The 20,028-nt window shown below is 33.9% G+C and overlaps 2 protein-coding genes across 11 annotated transcripts in view; one reads left to right on the top strand and one right to left on the bottom strand.

The window, feature by feature from the left end:
• Positions 1-2,817: 2,817 nt before the first annotated feature.
• LOC111507348 (odorant receptor 82a) lies at positions 2,818-15,611 on the top strand. The gene is made up of 6 exons (XM_074171574.1): positions 2,818-2,989; positions 7,696-8,106; positions 10,902-11,070; positions 11,160-11,361; positions 13,021-13,176; positions 15,428-15,611. Exons 1-6 carry the CDS (start codon positions 2,818-2,820, stop codon positions 15,479-15,481), a joined length of 1,164 nt encoding a protein of 387 aa, XP_074027675.1. The 3' UTR covers positions 15,482-15,611.
• A 144-nt stretch (positions 15,612-15,755) lies between these two features.
• enc (R3H domain containing protein encore) overlaps positions 15,756-20,028 on the bottom strand; it is a 97,921-nt gene continuing 93,648 nt past the window's right edge. For 9 of the 10 annotated variants that reach the window (XR_012464576.1, XR_012464578.1, XR_012464577.1 and 6 more), the window contains 2 exons: positions 19,001-19,102; positions 15,756-16,908 (listed from right to left, as the gene is read on the bottom strand). Coding sequence is in view for 1 of the 10 variants with exons in the window: in XM_074171303.1 (XP_074027404.1) it covers positions 19,063-19,102 (40 nt within the window). In the remaining 9 variants the exon portion in view is untranslated. Of the gene's footprint in view, positions 19,103-20,028 lie in introns of all 10 variants that reach the window. The other variant, XM_074171303.1, reaches the window with a different exon arrangement.

The raw sequence follows: 20,028 nt of genomic DNA on the forward strand, positions 1-20,028 counted from the left end.
TTTTTTGAGCTTCCGAAATTCGTCAATTTTTCTTAGATAGTTTCTTCTCCATGCTATTATTTCTTGACGTTCAATGAGAATGCTTTTCCTGTCAACTTTTCCGTACGTAAATTTCATTTCGTGTACAAGTTTCCTAAAAGTTTCTTTACCCATTTTTGGGACCAATTCATGATCGCTAAGTACCTCCAGAACTGTTTGTAGTGTGGGCAGCTCATTTCTGAAAAAGAAACTGGATAGTTCTGCGTATACTGGTTTTGGCTTCTTCATCAACTGTGATTTTTTTTCGTCCGCTACTAGTTTTTGGCGTTTGTACGTCCCCATGAATTTCTGCTTCTCTTAGTATTTTGTAAATCGATGATTTTGGTACATCGGTATAATCAGAGCACATATCAACTAATTTATCTTTTGTAATTGTGGAACTTAATGATGTAGAAATGCCCGGTTGGTTATTCGGAGGTACACACGTAGAATTACAGCACATATGCACAAAGTCATCTTTTGGTGGCTGATGATCTCTGACCGTTTTACCTTTTTCGACGTGGAAGGCCCGACCATGTCTCCCATTTTTTGAGTAGTTTGAGAACGGTGTAGAAATATAATTATGTAACGCTTAAACACTTATTAGCACTATTATTTTCACCAATTGTTATCACAACACGTCGATTGCTGACTAACTTAACTGTAAAACGTACAATTCACGCTGTATAATTCACAAACCAATGATACTCTCATGGCTGCAAGTACATTAGTGAGGACTGCAACGATGAGATGGAAGTTACGGTAAAGTGACAAAGACAGAAATATCGTTGCGTACAGCGTTGCCACTAGTTGTAATAAATATCTAACACTATATAGAAAATAATGAATTTTAACTGATCAGTAATCAGGAAATGTATAAGTATTACTCATTACAAGCTCATTACTGATTTTTTTCATAAATAATACCTTTTAATCGTACTAGTATTGTGTATTATCTATAATTTGCCACAACCTACAACTCTACTGCTTACTATATTTTGATTCTGCTATAAACTGGTAACGTAAAATTTAGATATGACAACGCGCTTTACTCTCAATCATTATTGGTTTTACTATAGAAACATTTTATAATGTAGAAAAGTAATTTATAGATAAATTTCATTATTATTAGACAGTGATCAGCGAACATTTGAATAGTGATTGGGATAGAATGGAATGAGTATTGAATATTATTTTTTAATAATTATGATATTTATCGTTTGCATATTCTTGAAAATAATGTGAAAGTGATAATTACTCAATGACGGCTGGTCCGATTCCCAAAAAAAAACGCAGAAGTGAATAGAGAATTTAAAGAACTATCAAATGAACTACAAGAACCCCATTCCATGAATAGGGCCCATTTGAATGATGCCGCACTTTTGTTTTTTCTGGTGAAAAGTATTGAAAATGATATCTTTAACATAGACTTTGTCCGAACTTGATATCTTGTCCCTTTCAAAAGGCAAGAGGCAGGGTGTTTTTGCTTCCGTACTATATACTATCACATCGCCTTTGATCGTGTTCACCGCAGTAGTAGACGAAACGTCAGGCCTAAACACCTGTCAAAAAACCGGAAAATATTTTTCACAAAATAGGACACTTTTTTCACTTCAGATGAAAATATTTCATGACTATAGATGATACAGTTGTTACAGAGACAACTGTATGACATTATCCTTCTTGACACGTGATACCAATCCAACAGGAATCAAACATTATCGAACAAGTAGATGAAGCCCACTATATTGGCATCTTCAAAAATTCCAACCGTATTCAAACAAAACCTCCACGGACGAATATGCCATCCAAGCAACAGAAATAGAACAACCCCTACTTCTACCAGACATAATGCTTCCTCAAACCCCAATAACCCAGGTGGAACCAGTCCTAAAACTTCAAGACGTTCCTTTAGATGAGCTAAACAAAATCCACAGAGAGGCCGACCGCTTATTACTTTTGATAACACATATTCATCCATCATCGGGTTATATTTGGACAGTTCCAGCTTAAGCTATAATCATAGTATGTTTTTTATCTTTGTTATATACAAATACAAGCACCTGTTAGTCCAACACCAATCACCTGAAGGACTTCAAGAGGGAAATACAGATCCACCCTTACCAAGGCAGCGAAAAACATTTTTCTCTTCGTGAACCCCTGTTTTCCATCTTCGGAGGAAGGAATTACGTTGTCACTGACCCGGGATTCTGCCGACACTCAGCTACAATTCCTAGGAAAGCCTCTTATCAGCATAGCCGGCTAGAGAGCAACGCCTCGGGGACGACCTTATCCAGTTAGTCTGATTTTAAACATGTATTGTTAAACATCGTTTCTATAATTTTTATGTATTGAATAAAAAAATGTTTTAAAGGCTTCTCGGTTTCTAGCGCAGTCGGTAGGACTTTGAAAAGTTCGTGAAATGTTTGCTTCAGTTTTTACTGTTTGTTCAAAATCGCGAACGTACGCATCCATCGTGGAAACATAAGTCACGTTATTGTTCACCTATCAAACTAACCTATCTAACTAAAAGCAATTCTTTCTTTTATTTGAGAAAAGTTAATGCTGGATGCCTCTCTGTTGTTTTTTTGTTTCTATTTAAATATTGCTCCACCTTCAAAAATATCGACCGTGTCTCAACAAAATAATACCACACAAACTCTTGAAAATGTTAAATTTATCGTATCGATAACTTATGTCACTGCACCTTATAATTTGCTGAATATCCTCAACTTGTCTTCAATGAATGTTTTATAGCCAATACATCCTTCAAGAACGCGAATGCTACAAAAAGTCGCCATGTACGAAAGTAAGCGTACGTATCTAGCGTTCACCATAAAAATTCTCGAGTTAGTCAATATGTGGACAGAAAAAAGAGGATTCCTGTTTTTGCTAAGACAGTACTATGCTTTAATAATTGTCATAGGTTCTACCATAGCAATTATGACTGATCTTCTTCTACAATTTTATGGTGAGTTCAGCGAAAAAAATATATACATGTTCATAAAATATGCCGTGTTTCTGTAGCTCCATATCTCAATAAATATTTATTCTGCTTTGTCGTGATATACAGGGTGTAACATAAATACGTTAAAATATTCAGCTGATAATTTTAAGAAAAAAAGCCTGTATGAACTTGTGTCCGAAAATGCTTCGTTTCGGATATACAGGGTGTTGAAATTTAATTTTTTTGTTCGCTTTTTGAAAATAACTCTTGCAAAAAATAAGTTATTTGCACGAAATTCGGTACCCGGGGTTTTTTTGACGTGGGAAATCATAATTTCGTATTAATTTTCATGTATTATCTAGAGGGCGCTGCGTACGCTGTCAATATTTATTTCAAATTGCCCTAACTTTTTTGACAGTACACTTTTGGTACTTTTCATGAAAAATCCTAATTTCCACCTAATTTCCAAGTAAAAAAGGTACACTTCGTCAACAACCCTGGAGGTGATCGTTTTCGGGATATTTACAATTTTCTATATCGATTCATATTACTTAGCTCCTAAGGCGCTAAGTGAAGTTGCTGAGAACATTACAAAAAAAAACTAAGTGGTGGATCTCGTCAAAATAAACAACTTTTTCTTGCAATTTTAATTATTTTCATCAAACTTTATACGCAGTATACCCGTACAAACTTCTTCTAAACCGAGCATTATGGAACTGCTTTTTCAATCCAAATTTAAACAATTTGTCAGGTTCAATTATTCAATTAGAAAGTGCTACATTTCGGAGTTTGTAAAAAAACAATTCGGAGAATTACTATGTTATTTATTAGGAAAATAAACATATAAAAATTGAACGAAACAACTATTACAACAACTGTTCAAAGTGACGACCCCCAACAGTAATACAAGCTTCTGCTCTCCTCATCAAAGAATTCCGCACCCGTTGAAAAATGCCCGGAGTGTTTCTTATCGTTTCGCAGCAAGCTATGATGCGATCCCTCAACATTTCCTCGTTTTCGAAATGGCTAGCATAAACTAGTGATTTTAGGTGTCCCCAAAAGAAAAAATCGACGGTATTGAGGTCCGGTGACCTCGGGAGCCAATGCTCAGTGCCTCCTCTTCCTATCCATCGTTGGGGATATGCTACGTCTAAAAAATTTCTTGCTATCACATTATTTGCTATTTTCATAAATGCGAAAATACGAAACTAATCTATCTAGTAGGTCGCTATTAGCGATAGTGACAATTAAATTGGTATGACGCTGTCAGTTTGTGAATTTTCGAAATTGAATTAATACTAATTGTGTGTTGTTGTTCAGTTCTTAATTTGGTACTTTAATAAATCACTTGTTATTAAAATGGCATACACAAATGAGAAAATGACTGATATGCATTACGTAAACCAAATAAATTACTGGCCAAGTGTCTTTTTGGTAGTACAAAACGTCAGTATAATTTCAATATTGTAACTTTTTCAGTGCTTGTGAAAAAAATTGTTATACAAATTTTATGTACCCCCTTTAAGGGGCTGTATCTTAACAAGGGATGCTCTAATGAAGTTTCTTTATATGAAAGATCCTATCTTTTTTTCGATGAGGAATCACCTCCTTAAATGTTTTACACTTATTCAGTTACACCATGTATTTGATCACTGTCTCAGTGTTACTATCTCCATTCGGAGATAGTAACACTGAGATCCGTTGTATTTTGGAACTGCATCCTGACGTTTCGCCAGACGAGAGGTTGGTTTCTTCAGAGTTTGATTCATCTTGATGATTTGCCGATAACTGGTGTTTTCTAGTTCGTAGGTTGTATTTATGTTGACTCAGGTAGTCCGACTCTCTTGCAGATGCGGTGCTATTGGTCGAAGTGTTATTACCCGTTAATGACCTAACATTGCATTGCGCTGTTGTCACTTTAGCATCTTTTTATGGAATTCCAAATCCGGTTAAGCGTTACCGCCTACTCTTTTCTGTTGTAGTTTTCCGTATGTTTATGGATTTCTATGGCTTCGCCCATACAAGCCGACTGTGGTATGCATGATCGAGGGCAAGTGCGTGTTCCGCTTCTGCCAATTTGCCTATTTGACCTAATCTACAGTTTCTCCGATGTTCATTCAACCTTGTACCCATGGATCTTTTAGTGGTACCGATATTAACTTGTCCACAGGGGCATGGTATACGATATACCCCCGCAGCTGATAGTGTATCTCTTTTGTCGTTCACAGATCTCAGGCTTGGCTGTATTTGCCTGGTGGGCTTGAACACTGTTTTTATGTTATGCTTCCTTTCCGATTCTATCTGTAACCCTAGGGATGTACGGTAGAAAAGCACGTGCAACCGTTTGAGTTTCCCCCCTATTTTGACTTATGGAAGTCTTTAGTTTCATGGCCTTGTTGATTTCGGTTACACTGTATTCATTCGATCTTAAAGTCACTCGAAGATCTTCCAATTCTTCTTGTAGGTGTTCAGGTTCACATATTCTACGGGCACGTTCCGTCAGGGTGTTGATGATTCTCCGCTTTTGACTTGGATGGTAGTTCGAAAGTGCATGCAGATATCTGTCCGTATGTATCGGTTTTCGGTACACTTTATGTGTTAGTCAGGTGTCACGCCTTTAGATAAGTACATCTAGAACGGATAGCTTTATTAGATGCACCACAGTCATCGGTGAATCATCAAGATGAATAAACCTCTGAAGAAGCCAGCCACCCGTGCTGGCGAAACGTTAAGATGGAGTTCCAAACTACGACGGCCTTCAAATTTGAATGAAAATAGTAATACTGAAAATCTCGGCCGCGAAAGCCTTAACCAATTGATCACTGTCTGTTTATCTGTTTGTCTAGTAAATGAACTGGGTAGAGTAATAATTTCTGATGTTCTAAATAATTCTCTGCATTATATTCTTAGTGCAACATTATATATTACTTTGATCACTTTTCTCTAGGCACTTCTTGCCCATAGGCATGAGGAAAGTATGAGGTAGCCCCGCAGACATTAAATCATAGTACTTATAATGTCGATTGAGCCAGTCCATAGTACAAAAACCTGAGTACTTTCCAAGATACTGCTTCCCTAATATTTCCGAGTATAAAACAATTTGAACTTATTTTTAAAAATGCCTGGGTAATATGAGACTCCCAGCTAAATTTATGGCCTAAACTCATCACTAAAAAAGTTATTGTTGCTACACTTTTGATAGATTTCCCATCAATATGTAAATATGGATTACTTTAAGTTCTCAAATTTTTTTGAAGGAAACGCATCTGATATTATAATATTAATATCATCAGGGTACTGTATAATTCGATGTGGAAATTTACAAATATGATTAATAATGATATAAGTTTATTCAGATATCCGATACAAATATGAAAATCATCAAATAAAACGAATAAACGAGAATACAAAATCACGAAGCGTCAGTGGTGAGACCGTTGTTTGTATGTGACAGATTAACCTAAATATAATATTATTGTAGTTTTAAGACTGAAAATGATTGATTTACCTGAATATAATATTATTGTAATTTCAAGACAAAAATTTAATTTAATAGTACAGATCCTATGATTATATTGATGTGTACGTCACGTTACTTGTATATATTATTCAGATATGAACCACATTTGGTGTTGACATAGTAGGTTGTATTTTCATAGTTGGGTATGTTGTCATAGTTGGGTGTATTTTCATAGTCACAATAGGGATAGTGCCTATTGTTTTTCAAGTTCAAGATTTTTGTAAGTTTTGATTCACCACATCATGGAAGAGTTTCCTTTCACTGAGCGTAATCCAAAGTTTTATTTTATTTTTATATGAAGTAGGAGAATATACAATTGTTTCAGGTACCATGTTGTGAAGTCGAGGTCCAAGATAGTTTGCACATCGTTGACCTATTGTTTTTTTTGATCTGGGTAGTTTATTTTGTCTCCTCCTCATATCATATTTGTGCTCGACAGATTCAGTTAAAATGTTTTGTTTTCGTACATTAATTAAGATATTGAAACAGAAAATCTGCCTAACATCCAGTACTTGAGACTCTTTGAATATGTTGTCACTCGAGTATGTGGCTTTTTTCCCATAAATTATTTTCAGTATCCACTTTTGGATAACATTTGAATTCTTGAGGTGATAATCACCCACATCTCCCCATCCTATGATTCCATAAGACAATATTGAATGAACCAGAGTGTAATATACTATTTTGAGATGTTTTATGTTTGAAAAATATTTCAAAGACTTGAATCTGCTGAATTGATTCCTGCGTTACTCCAATTTTTGTTTGCAGGGGATCAGATTTAACTTGATCAGTTATTATTACTTGTGTAACACTCACAAATTTAAATAATTCGAAATATTCACATTTGAGTAAAATTGAGAGGAAATGAAATTGTATGGGAAAAATATCTTTAGTTTTTTCCAGCTACTCTTTTCTGAAAGGAAAACAAAGGTTTAGACGTAAATATTCAAATACGTTGTTGGAATTGTCAAAATTGAATTTCCTTTAATTTGCATATTTCATCTCTGAACGTGTGAACATTGTACGATATTGTAGCTTTTCGTGAGGCATATTATGTGTTTTATTCATAAACCGTCGAATATAGTTCAAATAGACATTCAAAATATTGAAAGATTTGCAATAAGAATAAATTTCTCTAGTTAATTTTAGGATGACAACAGAAACAAACATGACAGTTCATTTGAGCTTGTGATTCCCTGTTTTGTTGCAGACGAACATTCTCATTTCACGAGCATCATAGAAAGTGCTATAGGTGGAAGTGCCCTACTAAGCGTCATTTATGTATCGACATGTTTTATTTTGAAAAAGGAAGAAATCAAACGTCTCATCGATAGCTTGAAGGTTTTTGAAGATTATCTTCCCGAAGATGAGATAGACAAAGCAGAAAAATCCGCTAAATTCTATACCAAAACATTCCTATTTTATGGAATCATCGGAAATGGTCTATATGAAGCTTCTCCATTCATGTCCTTCAAAGAATGCAGAGGAGAGAGAACCCAACAAATGATTAAATTGGGCATACCCTGTAAAGTAATTGTGAGGTATGTGCTTCCATTCAAATACGACACAACGCCTTTTTACGAGCTGGTTATTCTAGAACAAGTTGCAGTAGCTATCTTAGGTAAGTTTTCTGTCAATTAATGTGAGGTGATTTAAGAAATCGAATAGTATCATTTCCGAATATTACTGGAGTTTTATCCCAATACCAAACCGTTATTTCAACACCTCTACACGTGTTTCAAACACCAAGTGATCATCTTCAGTTGAACCTTCCTCTTGAAGATGTTCACTTGGTGATCGAAACACGTATTGAGGTGTTAAAATAACGGTTTGGGATAAAACGCCAGTAATATTCATTACTACACCAAAGGTTCCAAACAGTGCATCAAAAGTATTATTTTTGTCCAAATAGATTAAGTTACTTCTATAATCTAGAGCAGGCCATTAAAAATATTATCCTCTTGATTGATCAGATAATTGATTTTGGAAACCTAGAAAAATTATCACTGAAGAAGACGTCACAAATAACACTGACATTAAAAGGAATACAAGATACCTCGAAAATAAAAAATTACAGTAAGAAGTCCACAATATACTAGTAAAATGGAAAGTTTTCAAAAACTGACAAAAAAATAAATTGACACCTAAGAAAAGTGACACAGAGTATTGTTACGTTTTCCTCGTGGATTTGACAGTAATTGTCTTCACTATGCAATTGAACTTCATTTCACTGCTACACAAAACTTCTACTGATCTGCAGGCTAATACTTAAATGTCTATCGCCTCATTAGATCACTTCGTACCGCACTTTCAACTAAACTTCCACGGTTCTACGTTTCAATAGTGTTTATATATGGTAATGGAAATCTCTCGAAGCCGATAGGGAAGTCGCTAGAAGTTTTTCGAAGCGACGCGACATCTAGAACAATCGCGAAGCGCAAGTTGAGTTGAGCGCCATTTTGGGCGAGTCACAATCGATTTACGATGACCAGCAGCGACCAGCGTTATTTTTTTCAGGGGATGATTTACAAAAGTATTACACACGTCGATTTTATTTAGTGAAGCACGTGTTGCGATTTCGTTGAAATATTCAGTAAAAATCTCACAATAGATATTTGGACTCTTTAAATGTTTATTGAACGCAGTTACTTTTCGGAGTGAATTTTTCAATATGCCCTCTATTACACTTGAGCAAATTCTCTTTCAATCTATTTTCTCCTACTAACATATTTCGTGGTCCTCCCGAACCACACTCTCTATCGGTGTACCCTAAATCCAAAACCACAAATATTATGTGGGAAAACAGACAGCAATGTGTAAAGTGTTTGTGATGCTGAGTGCAGTTGGTGTCTTATGATAACTAATAAAATGAACATTCTGTAAAACATCTCCAATTGATCCCTCCCAATATAGAAGGCCCCGAAACTCTGTCGAATGAGGCCCCTATGTCCTTAGTTTTTCACTTGACATGTATTGTTTGAAGATATTTCATGTGATATCAAAAACTATCGAGAAGATAAAAGTTGAATTCTGTAATGTTGAAGTTTCAACATATGTACATGTTTATGAAGCATTCCAAACTGTTTTTAAAATGTCGGTCAATAAGTAAAAACAAGTGTCTAATTTTTGATAAATTGTTCTCAATTATTTATTGAATCCAAAAAGTTGGCACATCATTGGAATAATTAGATTTTGGTTATTTATGACTACCTTTCAAAAATGAACCCCTATACCAATCGATCATATGTCTAATGGCAAGTACAGGGAGAAGATAAATAAAAGGAAGGATTACTTTATATAAATTCAAGGGATACTTCATTTCGATTCTTTATATTTTTCATAGACATATTCAATGTGTAATTCTGTAGAGATATTATATCAACAGAGTGTAATAACTGCCATTGCGATAGTTAACGAAAAATATAATTTTATTCATAAAGATCGGGGTCGGTCACTCGGTTTTCGATATTTGTCCAACAGAGTAAGCGTTGAATTTAATTTATGGTTGATGATCTTTGACGGCATCACGAGGATATTATCTTTCCTTCGAAGTAGACATAACAAACGTATCCTGATGATGAGTTATAACACTGGGAACGCGAAAAATGCAAGCTAAGAGTTTGCATTTCAGCTCCGTGGACAGGAAGTTCGGCCATATCTGAATAGGTGGGTCCGAAAATTTATTTAAAATAAAAACTGAACAATGACTTCAATGAAAAGAAGATTTAAGTCTTGAGTAGGAAGGTTTGTAGAAAAATTTGGGAATATTAAACAAAGATCAGACCATACAGGGGACGGTACAAGGGAGGAGTATTAGGAACAATTTTTCGGACTTGAGGATACTAGGGAGTCGGTTAATGGGCACGGTGGCGATCGGTCAGTTGAGAGAGTTGCGGAAGAGAGTTGCGTAAATTAGGTCGCAAAAGTGAATTTCTATAGAGAAGTTAGGAAAGTCAGTTGCGAAAAGATTCCTTTGCGATCGATACTTAATTTGGGAGAGTCGCGAAAGGGAGTTGCGAAAGTCAGTTGCGGAAGAGGGTCGCGAAAAAAAAAGGAGCTGTAATATAAGCATAATCTGAAGCTTGTTGTTTTTAATGGCTCACTACTTTTGAGTAAGTCCCGCACCATTTCAGGATAGTTAAAAGGCCTTTAGCCTTGAGTATTAGTCTCCTGCATCGTTCTGGAGTGGAACCATCTCAAAAAGGTATACGGTGTAGTTAGGTTTCCAAAAGACCGGCCTTCGTGCGTTCGGCATGAACTCTACCGCTTTTTCGGACCTGCCTCAATATTCAAAATTTGATGCGGAGAAATCTGCATCTGGTGACAGCCGCTGCTAAATTAATAATAATAATAGATAAAACCATATATGAATAGAATACACATATATGGTCAAGTATTACAAGATCCTTTTTTCAGGAACTATTCTTGTGATGACTATCTCGATGTTAGTTTGTGGAATATTGACTCATATTGCTTCAAATCTTAATTATCTTAAAAAGATAATTGAAGACATATCCAGAGTTGAAGAGACTAAGCTGAAAGATCACGTCAACTTATGTATCAAATATCACACTATTATTTTGGAGTAAGTTGTAATTCTTCAGATCGCTTCAATAATTTAAGAAAACAGAATTCGACTCGAGAGAATTATAACTTATTGAACATTTATTCAAGGATTTCAGATAAGACCAATAACGCATTCGAGGGTATGATGCTGATTCACATAACTTGGACTAGTTTCATAATAAGTGTATTAGGATTTGGAATAATCATGGAATCGAATTTTTGGAATAACCTGAGGTTTGTCATGCATTTAGGAGGTTGGCTGATGATGCTATTTTTAGTGTGCTTCTACGGGCAGATTTTGATGGATAAAGTAAGTGCAAGCAGTCCAAAGGGGGTACAAAAAATGAAAATGTATATTCTTTAAAAAGATAAATTTAAAACTTTCATGATGAAGTACCTCAACAAATTCCATAGAAATAAAATCATAAGGAAAGTTAATCATTAGTGAATAAAGTTTGATGTACTTAGTAAATTAGTAATCCTGATAACCGCCATATTGTGTATATCGCACACAAACGAATACACAAATACATACAAACGCATACGCAAGCATGAACACATCCACGCAAATACATACGCAAACACAAGCAGACGCGCGCGCGCGCAATCACATACACTCAAAAACACATTCACGCAAATAAACACGTAGATACAAATACAGAAACACACACACGCAAACACATATTAATTCGCACAAGCGCGCTTGCATACTCACACACACACGCGCGCGCGCGCACACACACACTTAATACACACACAAAAATGCGCGCGCGCGCATACACACCTTCACTTACTCTCACGCAATCACATGCATGCATCTCCCACGCACACTTACATACGCGCGCTCTTGTAACATGCGCGCGCGCGCACACACACATTACATGTTAAATATAATCTTGTAATATATAAACAATTTATATTTTGTTGAGCAGAGAGGGAAATGGGAATAAAACAACCACACTTGTTTGCTGTTCGATGTCGACTACACTTTATGTTTTAAAAAAACAGGAAGCGTACATTGTTGCCAATATAACAGTTCAATATTGCCAACGACATAAATTATTACAGTTTGATGTCAGAAACAAACATATTTGCTACGGAATCGTTGTTTGTGCTCATAATAGTTCACATTCCACATTTTACTAATTCCACTTTACTTATCCACTTACTTATTTTACTTATTTTTAATTTTTTATAAACTTTTCTGGTCTTCAGAAACGAAGCGTTCTAGCTTAACAGTTTTCGTTGTAATTTTTGGGCTCACCTAATTCTTATAGACAACAAAAAGTTTCAATATATATTTTTATGATGAGATTTTCAAAAGGCCGCTTTCAAATGGTGTGGGGTAGACCCGCTTCTGCAAATATTAAAATATTAGCATGTAAATATTTATTTATTTGATTATTTATTCATTCATTTATTTCATACACTATTCTACAGGATGAACCCAACAACAGAATAGGGAAAAACAGTGGCATTTATAAATATTTACTTACATAATATAATTTGTGAATCTATATAAAAAAAATTAAAAACAGAAATGTCAGCTGAGAAATGTCTTTTCATTTGTTTAATCTGGCAGCTGAATATATCTAGGACACGACTAATAGAATTGAAGGTATCACACATTGTATAAATTGGGGATTTTTTCATTATATTTGTTTTGAGACCCAGTCGTCTCACTTGCACTGTCTGAAAGAGGATACTCATGTGGACTGTTTTCAAAGAAACCTGGGCAAAAAACTTTATTTTTATTATTGGCATCAACTAGGTACTTGGTTGTTAGCGATTTGAGTTTTTGAGAAATTTAATAGTTCACAATTTTGTTGTTAGTTCTGACGAAATAAGTTTTTTTACAGTTCTCATGAATGTTACAAACGATAATATTTCTCACAATTCACTAGGCACACACCTCTTCATAGTGTTTTCTTCAAGTTGTTCTTGTATATGATGAGTTCCTTGATTTTAGAGTACCGACATTTCTGAAGCAATATACGGAACAAAGTGGTATGAAAAAAATCCAAATATACGAAGAGCGCTCACATTACTTTTATTACGTTCACAAAGACCTCTAGTATTGAAAGCGGCAGGATTAAGAATAATGTCTTTGTCTACTTTCTTAGGTGTAAGTATACCACGTAATTTTTTTTCATCATTTTCGAAATCATAATATGTAATGACTATATGACAACGTATGGAAACATGCAAACAAAAGTTAGAGCGAGCCTAGATTAAACTGAAACAATGTCAACACCGTTCAGTGTCAACGGCATCATCCACTTTGGTCATTTCCATCACGTTCTCGGTAGGCTATGTTAATAATTCCTGAGCCACCGAGCCACCTAGGATGCATCATGGCAATTTCCAGTCTCGTCAGATATGTGTCATAGCAGAACCAACCAAACTCCACTTTTATTTTTTCAAGTGGTGTACTCATAAAAGCTCATTAGTACTGTTGTAGTTTGATTAATTTTGTCCTCAGTTATTACATAAATTCATATTTTCAATAATCGAATAGTTTAATACTGATTCCATATTTGTTTTTGTGTAATATTGAAACCCTTTAGCCTATGGCACAAACCAAGTCTATGGAGAGGTTTTGTTTTTTCTAATGAAGTATCTTTTATGAAGTATTGTGAAGTTTGAAATATTTTGAGAGAGTCTCGGAAGCCACAACTGCGAAAGCAGGATAAATATAAGGCAAACAGTTATCATCTTCATCCATTTTTCTGAGATCTCCATCTGTTTTTAGTTGAGAACACCCTCGATTTCTGAGCGGTTATTAGAACTCAGATATGGAACTTGTAATAAACTCAATCTGTATATTCCATACAAAGTGTTTATGAAAATACATCAAGCTTGAAATTGAGAACTTGGAAACGATTGCTAGTTCACTCTCTCGATAACTATTTCTGTACTTACCTCAATAATCAACAGTTGCTTGAGAACATTATCGGATTTCCGTTACATCAGCATCTCCAGAAGTCTGTATCCCCTTACAACTTCACGAGAAGCTCCCCAAAAACCAACTAAGTTTAGAATGGGTTATCAACTATTTTAAATTTTGATTTGGTTATTGATTGAGCTCGGTAAAACAGTGGGTTTACTGTATTTCTGTTAAACAGTGATAACCTTCCTTATATATTTCAAATAGCATTATTGCTTCACGGAAATAAGATATTTCTGTGGATTCCCCCAATAAGTGGTCAGTTTCCCGGTTTTTATCTGGCCAACAAAACTTAATGGCGCTTCCTTTCTCTTGAAATCATTTTTCTTAACATAAATGCACCATTTGGTGCAAACCATTGATCTAGTCGCCATGTTAGTGGTGTTGTGATTTTTGGCAGTCCTATTGTAATTTTATAATCTCAATCAAAAGTATCACTTAGCAGTATGAAAAATCCTTATACAGGATATGTGAAACTTCTCTTTATTCCTACTCATTTTCTATTCAGAATAGGTATTTTTTCTTGGCATAGGCCAGTTATTCCTCTATTCACATGATTTTATGAGTCTGCCTATTGATACCTTCGTGTAATGGCCGCAAATGTTCTTTCATAAGTGTTCGTTTGGACAATGATTGTCAACCCTGAGGTTCAATTCACACTTTTTTTTCGCTTAATATAAAAGTTGAAAGGTCATCTTCAACGAATCCATCAGGATTCCATATATGCAACGCCCTTTTCCTGAAGAAGTAGTAGAACCAGTTGATAATCCTTCCCTGTGTCTGCCAATTGTTCCATCTTGAAAACATTTCGATACTGTGTGACCTTCACTCAACCAAGTTTCATTACGTTTCCCCCACGCCACAATATCATTGTTTTTCAATAAAACCCAAATGTACTTCAGGTTATCTCATAATAATGTGGATGTTCTAGTTCTACTTTACGGAAAAAAAACATGTACTTTTGCCTTATTCCAATATTGGTTGACCTTCTTCTCGAAAACACCTAAAAATCTGGTTGGTTTTGAGAAATCGAATCAAGTCAAAATTAGTCGAATCAGAATGTATTTACAATATGCAAGAAGAATGTGTCTGCAGATTCGTTTATTATCAAAAGGCTGATGCATGGCAGTTTGAACATCTAATTTTACTGTAGCATTATTCAGTTTCGCTCAATTCACTGATATATTTCATTTGTTGTGAAATCATTAACAAACTGAATTCGATTAATAATTTTTGTTCACCCTGTATAAATATTAATTGTTATTATTTAACGGGGTATTAGGAGACATTTCCAATTAAGAATCACAAGACTCATATACTCAAAAATTGACAAATCAGTTGGTATTATCTTTGGTATTATTGTAACAAGATGGAGTGGTAGAAAGCCAAAAACTTTCTTTTCCAAAAATAAAAGATCCCTTTTTTATAGGTTCTCTACTCTGCATATTCATATTTCACACTTCTTCTGAAGATCAAGCCGTAGAATTCCATCACCGAGAAAAAATTATCAAATACAAACAGGACTCGAATGGGATTGAGTAACACATAAATAGTTGGCTTTTTTAGATGTCACTTTGAAATAAAATTTAATAAGCATTCTGACCTTTCAATTTACATAATATGGCTATTTTATGGGAATTTTTTGTCATTCAAAGAGTAATATATCCGTAAAGCAGAAAAAAGTTAATATCCTATCAAATACATTTATTCAACTGTATGAGGCACATTAGAACAAAAATAAAAAAAAACAAATAATATACACATATCTATATAATTAAACAAAAATGTTTCGTCTACAGAGATAATACTACTCGGAGAAAGAAGTTTAAATTTCTATTTAAAACACTGAAAAAATGAATGAGGTACCTTTCGATAGAGAGATAAGAGAAACAGTCACTTCAAAAATTAAGTACATAGTTTCACAAAAGGTTCATGAATTTCTACTGTAATTGACATCTAGAATTTCAATAAAAAATTGTATAAGCTCCAGAAATGGATGGATTTCAAAACGGACATACCATCCTCAATTGAAACTTAAAATAACCTGCGACTAGTTTTCAAAAATGTATCAACATATTGATTGTATCAAAAAACATCTGTGTATCACATCAAATTCACAATCAACAAATCAACATCATTCATAAAATCTCAATAAAGTCAATACAATATACAAATAACAATAAAAACCTTAAAATCAGTAATGAGGGGTGTTAATCTGAGTTTGAGTAGAAAACCAAAGTGAATATAGCATATTCAACAATCATTTAAATCATAATACTTTTGATATGATTTGTTAAAGATTAGTATACACTGCTGAAATGAATGAAGCATGAACTTAAAAAACATCAGTTTATTGAAAAAGTGTAAAAGTAATATATGTGAAAATAAGACCTTGTTGATCCTTAGTCCACAGAAGTGTCGACTTCTGAGGGTTATCATTCATATGGAAACAACAGCTGCTGGTGGTGGAAACAACTCAAAAACTTTTGAGGGTGTTTGTACCAACTCCTATTGGAGAGGTGGTTTTTTGATTCGGGCATTAAGCTATAATTTATAAATTTTCACCATTTTTACTTTAAAAAATCATACTTACATAAACGTTAAAAAGGTTCTTGAAGTTCAATTTGAATATGCTATATTCGAAAAGACGGATATAGCCGTCAAGAAAAAATCAGGATGACATTTGAAAAAAAAAAAAACAACACTGGAAATGAAAAAGTACTATAATTTCAGGATCAGATTGCGACCCCTCTTACAACATAAAACAACAATTCGGTAAAACATCTCACAACGTATAACGTCAACAACTGAGAATGGACCCTTGGTATTTATTGCAAGAACAACAGATTTTTACAATTAAAATACAAAGCACAGGATTGTCTTTTTTATCGTTCCCAGGTCCCTTATCCTCTGAAAGAAACATACAAAATAAATATAATAAATGAAATGTGAATGTCACACAAAGCTTATTTCTTTTTTTGTGAAGCAAAGGCAATGTTTTCTTGAAGTTTGATTGAAAATATATTTAAATCAAATTCCGAGTAATGTATTGGAGAGAACCCCAGAAGACAAATTATCACATATTTTTGATTGTTTTCAATTGATAGAAAGAAGTATTTCAAAGGCAGTAGTTTCTTAGGATAAGAAACCGTCAGATATCTAGGACTTTAGTAAATGAAGTGAGCTTATATAACAAAAACCAATATATTGCAGTTTGAAGAAATAAAACATATATTCTTCATGTTCGATGTTAGATGATTTTTTTTTTTAAAATAACCAAATCAGATTATTTTTTTCTGTAATAAGATATTTGCATTGTATGAAATACACCCTCATTTAAGATTAAACATGACATTTTGCATGAAATCAGTAAATCCAAATTGGTCTCGAGAATATTGTGCTTTGTTATTTGTGTGAAACTTGTAACATTGAGCATTTTTTTGGAGAGTAATATCTATACCTCAAAATTAAACAACTTACAACGTGCCAACAACAAGTTCATCTATCTCTTTTACAAAGTGTTAAAACTAGGACTACACATAGCTCAAAGGGTGTGAAACAAGCAAAACTAAACTTGGATCTTGGAACGTTAGATATCCAAGAAACATGGTGTTTCTTGATATTAAAGTTTCTGTTACTGAATCGATTAAACTCACTACCAAATGAAGTTATATAAAAAAAAATGAAAATATAGATAATGAGCATTGTCATCGTTTAAGAAAAACATAACAAACACAACTTTTTGACAGATAATGTTTTGTTCAAAGTATCAAACTAGTAGTGCCAAGGCATTATGGAAAGAAATCAAACAGTAAACTCATCATTTCATTGGTCATAGATGAACAAACAATTTCAGAATCCTCTCATGGGATATGTTACCTTCTGATAGTTCAAAAAATTCAACTACCACAAGTCCATGTTCTCATACAATACTGTTAATTTTTTTTAATTTGAAGTTTGATTCAATGTATTTCATTCATGGGTTGTTTTGCATTTACATGGTGGATAGTTTTTGTTCATTTCAAATTATCATTCAAAATTCATAGAAATATTTGATTTTTGGGTAATGAGCTTTCCAATCTTGAGTATGAAACCATATCAGAGGTGGAATACTTAGAATTGTAACGTTTAATAATGATTCAGATGGGAATATTCACAACATTAAACGTCTTCTCCTAGTATAATGGAATACCCAGTACAGGTTGCATTGAAATTTGGAAAAAAATCAGATTGGACTTCCTAATACAAAAATACATAATCAAGTATTTTAATGAGTAAAACTCTCAAAGACACCCCTTGGCTAGATATAAAAATCAATGTATTCATTTTACCAGTAGAATTGAAAAGTTTGACAAGTTCTCAGTAAAGAGGCAAGTCTCTGAATAAAAATACTTTGACAAACGAGGGACACATTGTCGACTAAAATGCGATGATTTTATTTCAGTTGATAAGTCAAGTTTAGTTGTCATAGCTGAGAAATTTCAAACGTCTTGTCTCTTATGCAAACAACTGTACAAATAGAACGGAAAAAAAAAATGTCATGGCTGTAGAATGAGTTTGAGGAATGTGTTTGGAACTACAGTTACAAAACATGTTGTTGACATGTTGATGACAGCTATGTTGTAAATATTATTTATGTGAAAAGGGAGACGTCAAGAGTATTCTATGATTCATTTTTTTTCCAGCACTCCAGTTAGTTTGTTTCAACCTAAGTTACCACTAGAGTTAATGACATTTTAAACATCTCAATAAATTATACAAGTACCATCCATTTTAGAATTTGATGTTAGATTATTCATACCTACAAAAATAGTTTTTTTTTGTTCTCAAAGCAGAATGAAAATTGTTATTGGCATGTTTACTAGAAAATATTGGAAAATTGTTATCAGCTTCACAAAGGTGTGATAACAAAAATAGAAAGGAACTCCTAACCTCTACTCGACGATTCTGGGTAGTTCGATCGATGTAAACATTGTTAATAGATAATATCATAACGTTTTACCTTTTATTAACGTAAATAATAAAAGTCTTCACATAATACTTTAGACACCATTCTCAGTGAACTTATCTTCCGCTAGGAGGCAGCCCAGATTGACGGTTGGTTCTAAAAAAACAAAAGAAAGCGTTGTTCATCCGATAACAGTAATTGTCAAATATTCATTGTTTTCAAAAGTTATTTTATCAATCATTTTATAATTAGGAATACTTATTTTCATTTATAATTTTGATATAAAGGTAAAATTAATCCATATTCAGACATGTCCGATATGGTGAGTTTGCCTATATTCATTGGAAATGAATTATTAGAGAATATTATAAAACGATTACATAGGTATGTATCTCTCAGATACACATTGGAAGATTACTGACACAGATATCAATGGTTAATCAGAGATGCAGCATTCATTTATTCGATCAATGTAAATAATTCAAATGAATGCAGACAAAATATTCATATGGAAAAACAAAGTATACAAGTATTTCATGCCCAAAATAATAATTTTTTATGAAAATGTTCGGCTCCTTGGGGAGCCGAGGATTGAGTTCTCTATTAATCCCATAGATGGCGTGTTCGTAAGGGAAAATGTCATTGACTTTATTTATATCCGGCTTCGTTATGACCTTGAAAAAAGATGAAAGTGATTCCATTCTTTTTTCCAGAGATTAATTTGAAATTTTTACTTTTTCTGGTAAATTATCAACTCCAAATTCATAGAGAAGTTTATAAAAGTTTCAACAGTAAGAGAAATGTAAATAAACCTGTCTCGTAATGATCATATAAAATATTTTTGTCAGTGTTCAACCACTATTTATTTTTGGGTGTTGTACAAATCCAGTTCTATATTCTAGAGGAAAATCTTGTGTGGAGATCACCATAGATAAATAATGTGGGTGTCCTAAATGTAGAAATGGTCATAGAACCTGATGCAACACAAGAGGGGGACGTACCTTCTCTGGATTGAAACATAACATGTAGCATTTGTGAAGCAAAAGTAACAAACTAGTGATTGAACAGCCTTCCAAAGACCT

Source organism: Leptinotarsa decemlineata, unplaced genomic scaffold (assembly GCF_025532065.1).
Source record: "Leptinotarsa decemlineata unplaced genomic scaffold, Ldec_3_MD MMD2_tig00000010_RagTag_RagTag, whole genome shotgun sequence".
NCBI classification, from domain to species: domain Eukaryota; kingdom Metazoa; phylum Arthropoda; class Insecta; order Coleoptera; family Chrysomelidae; genus Leptinotarsa; species Leptinotarsa decemlineata.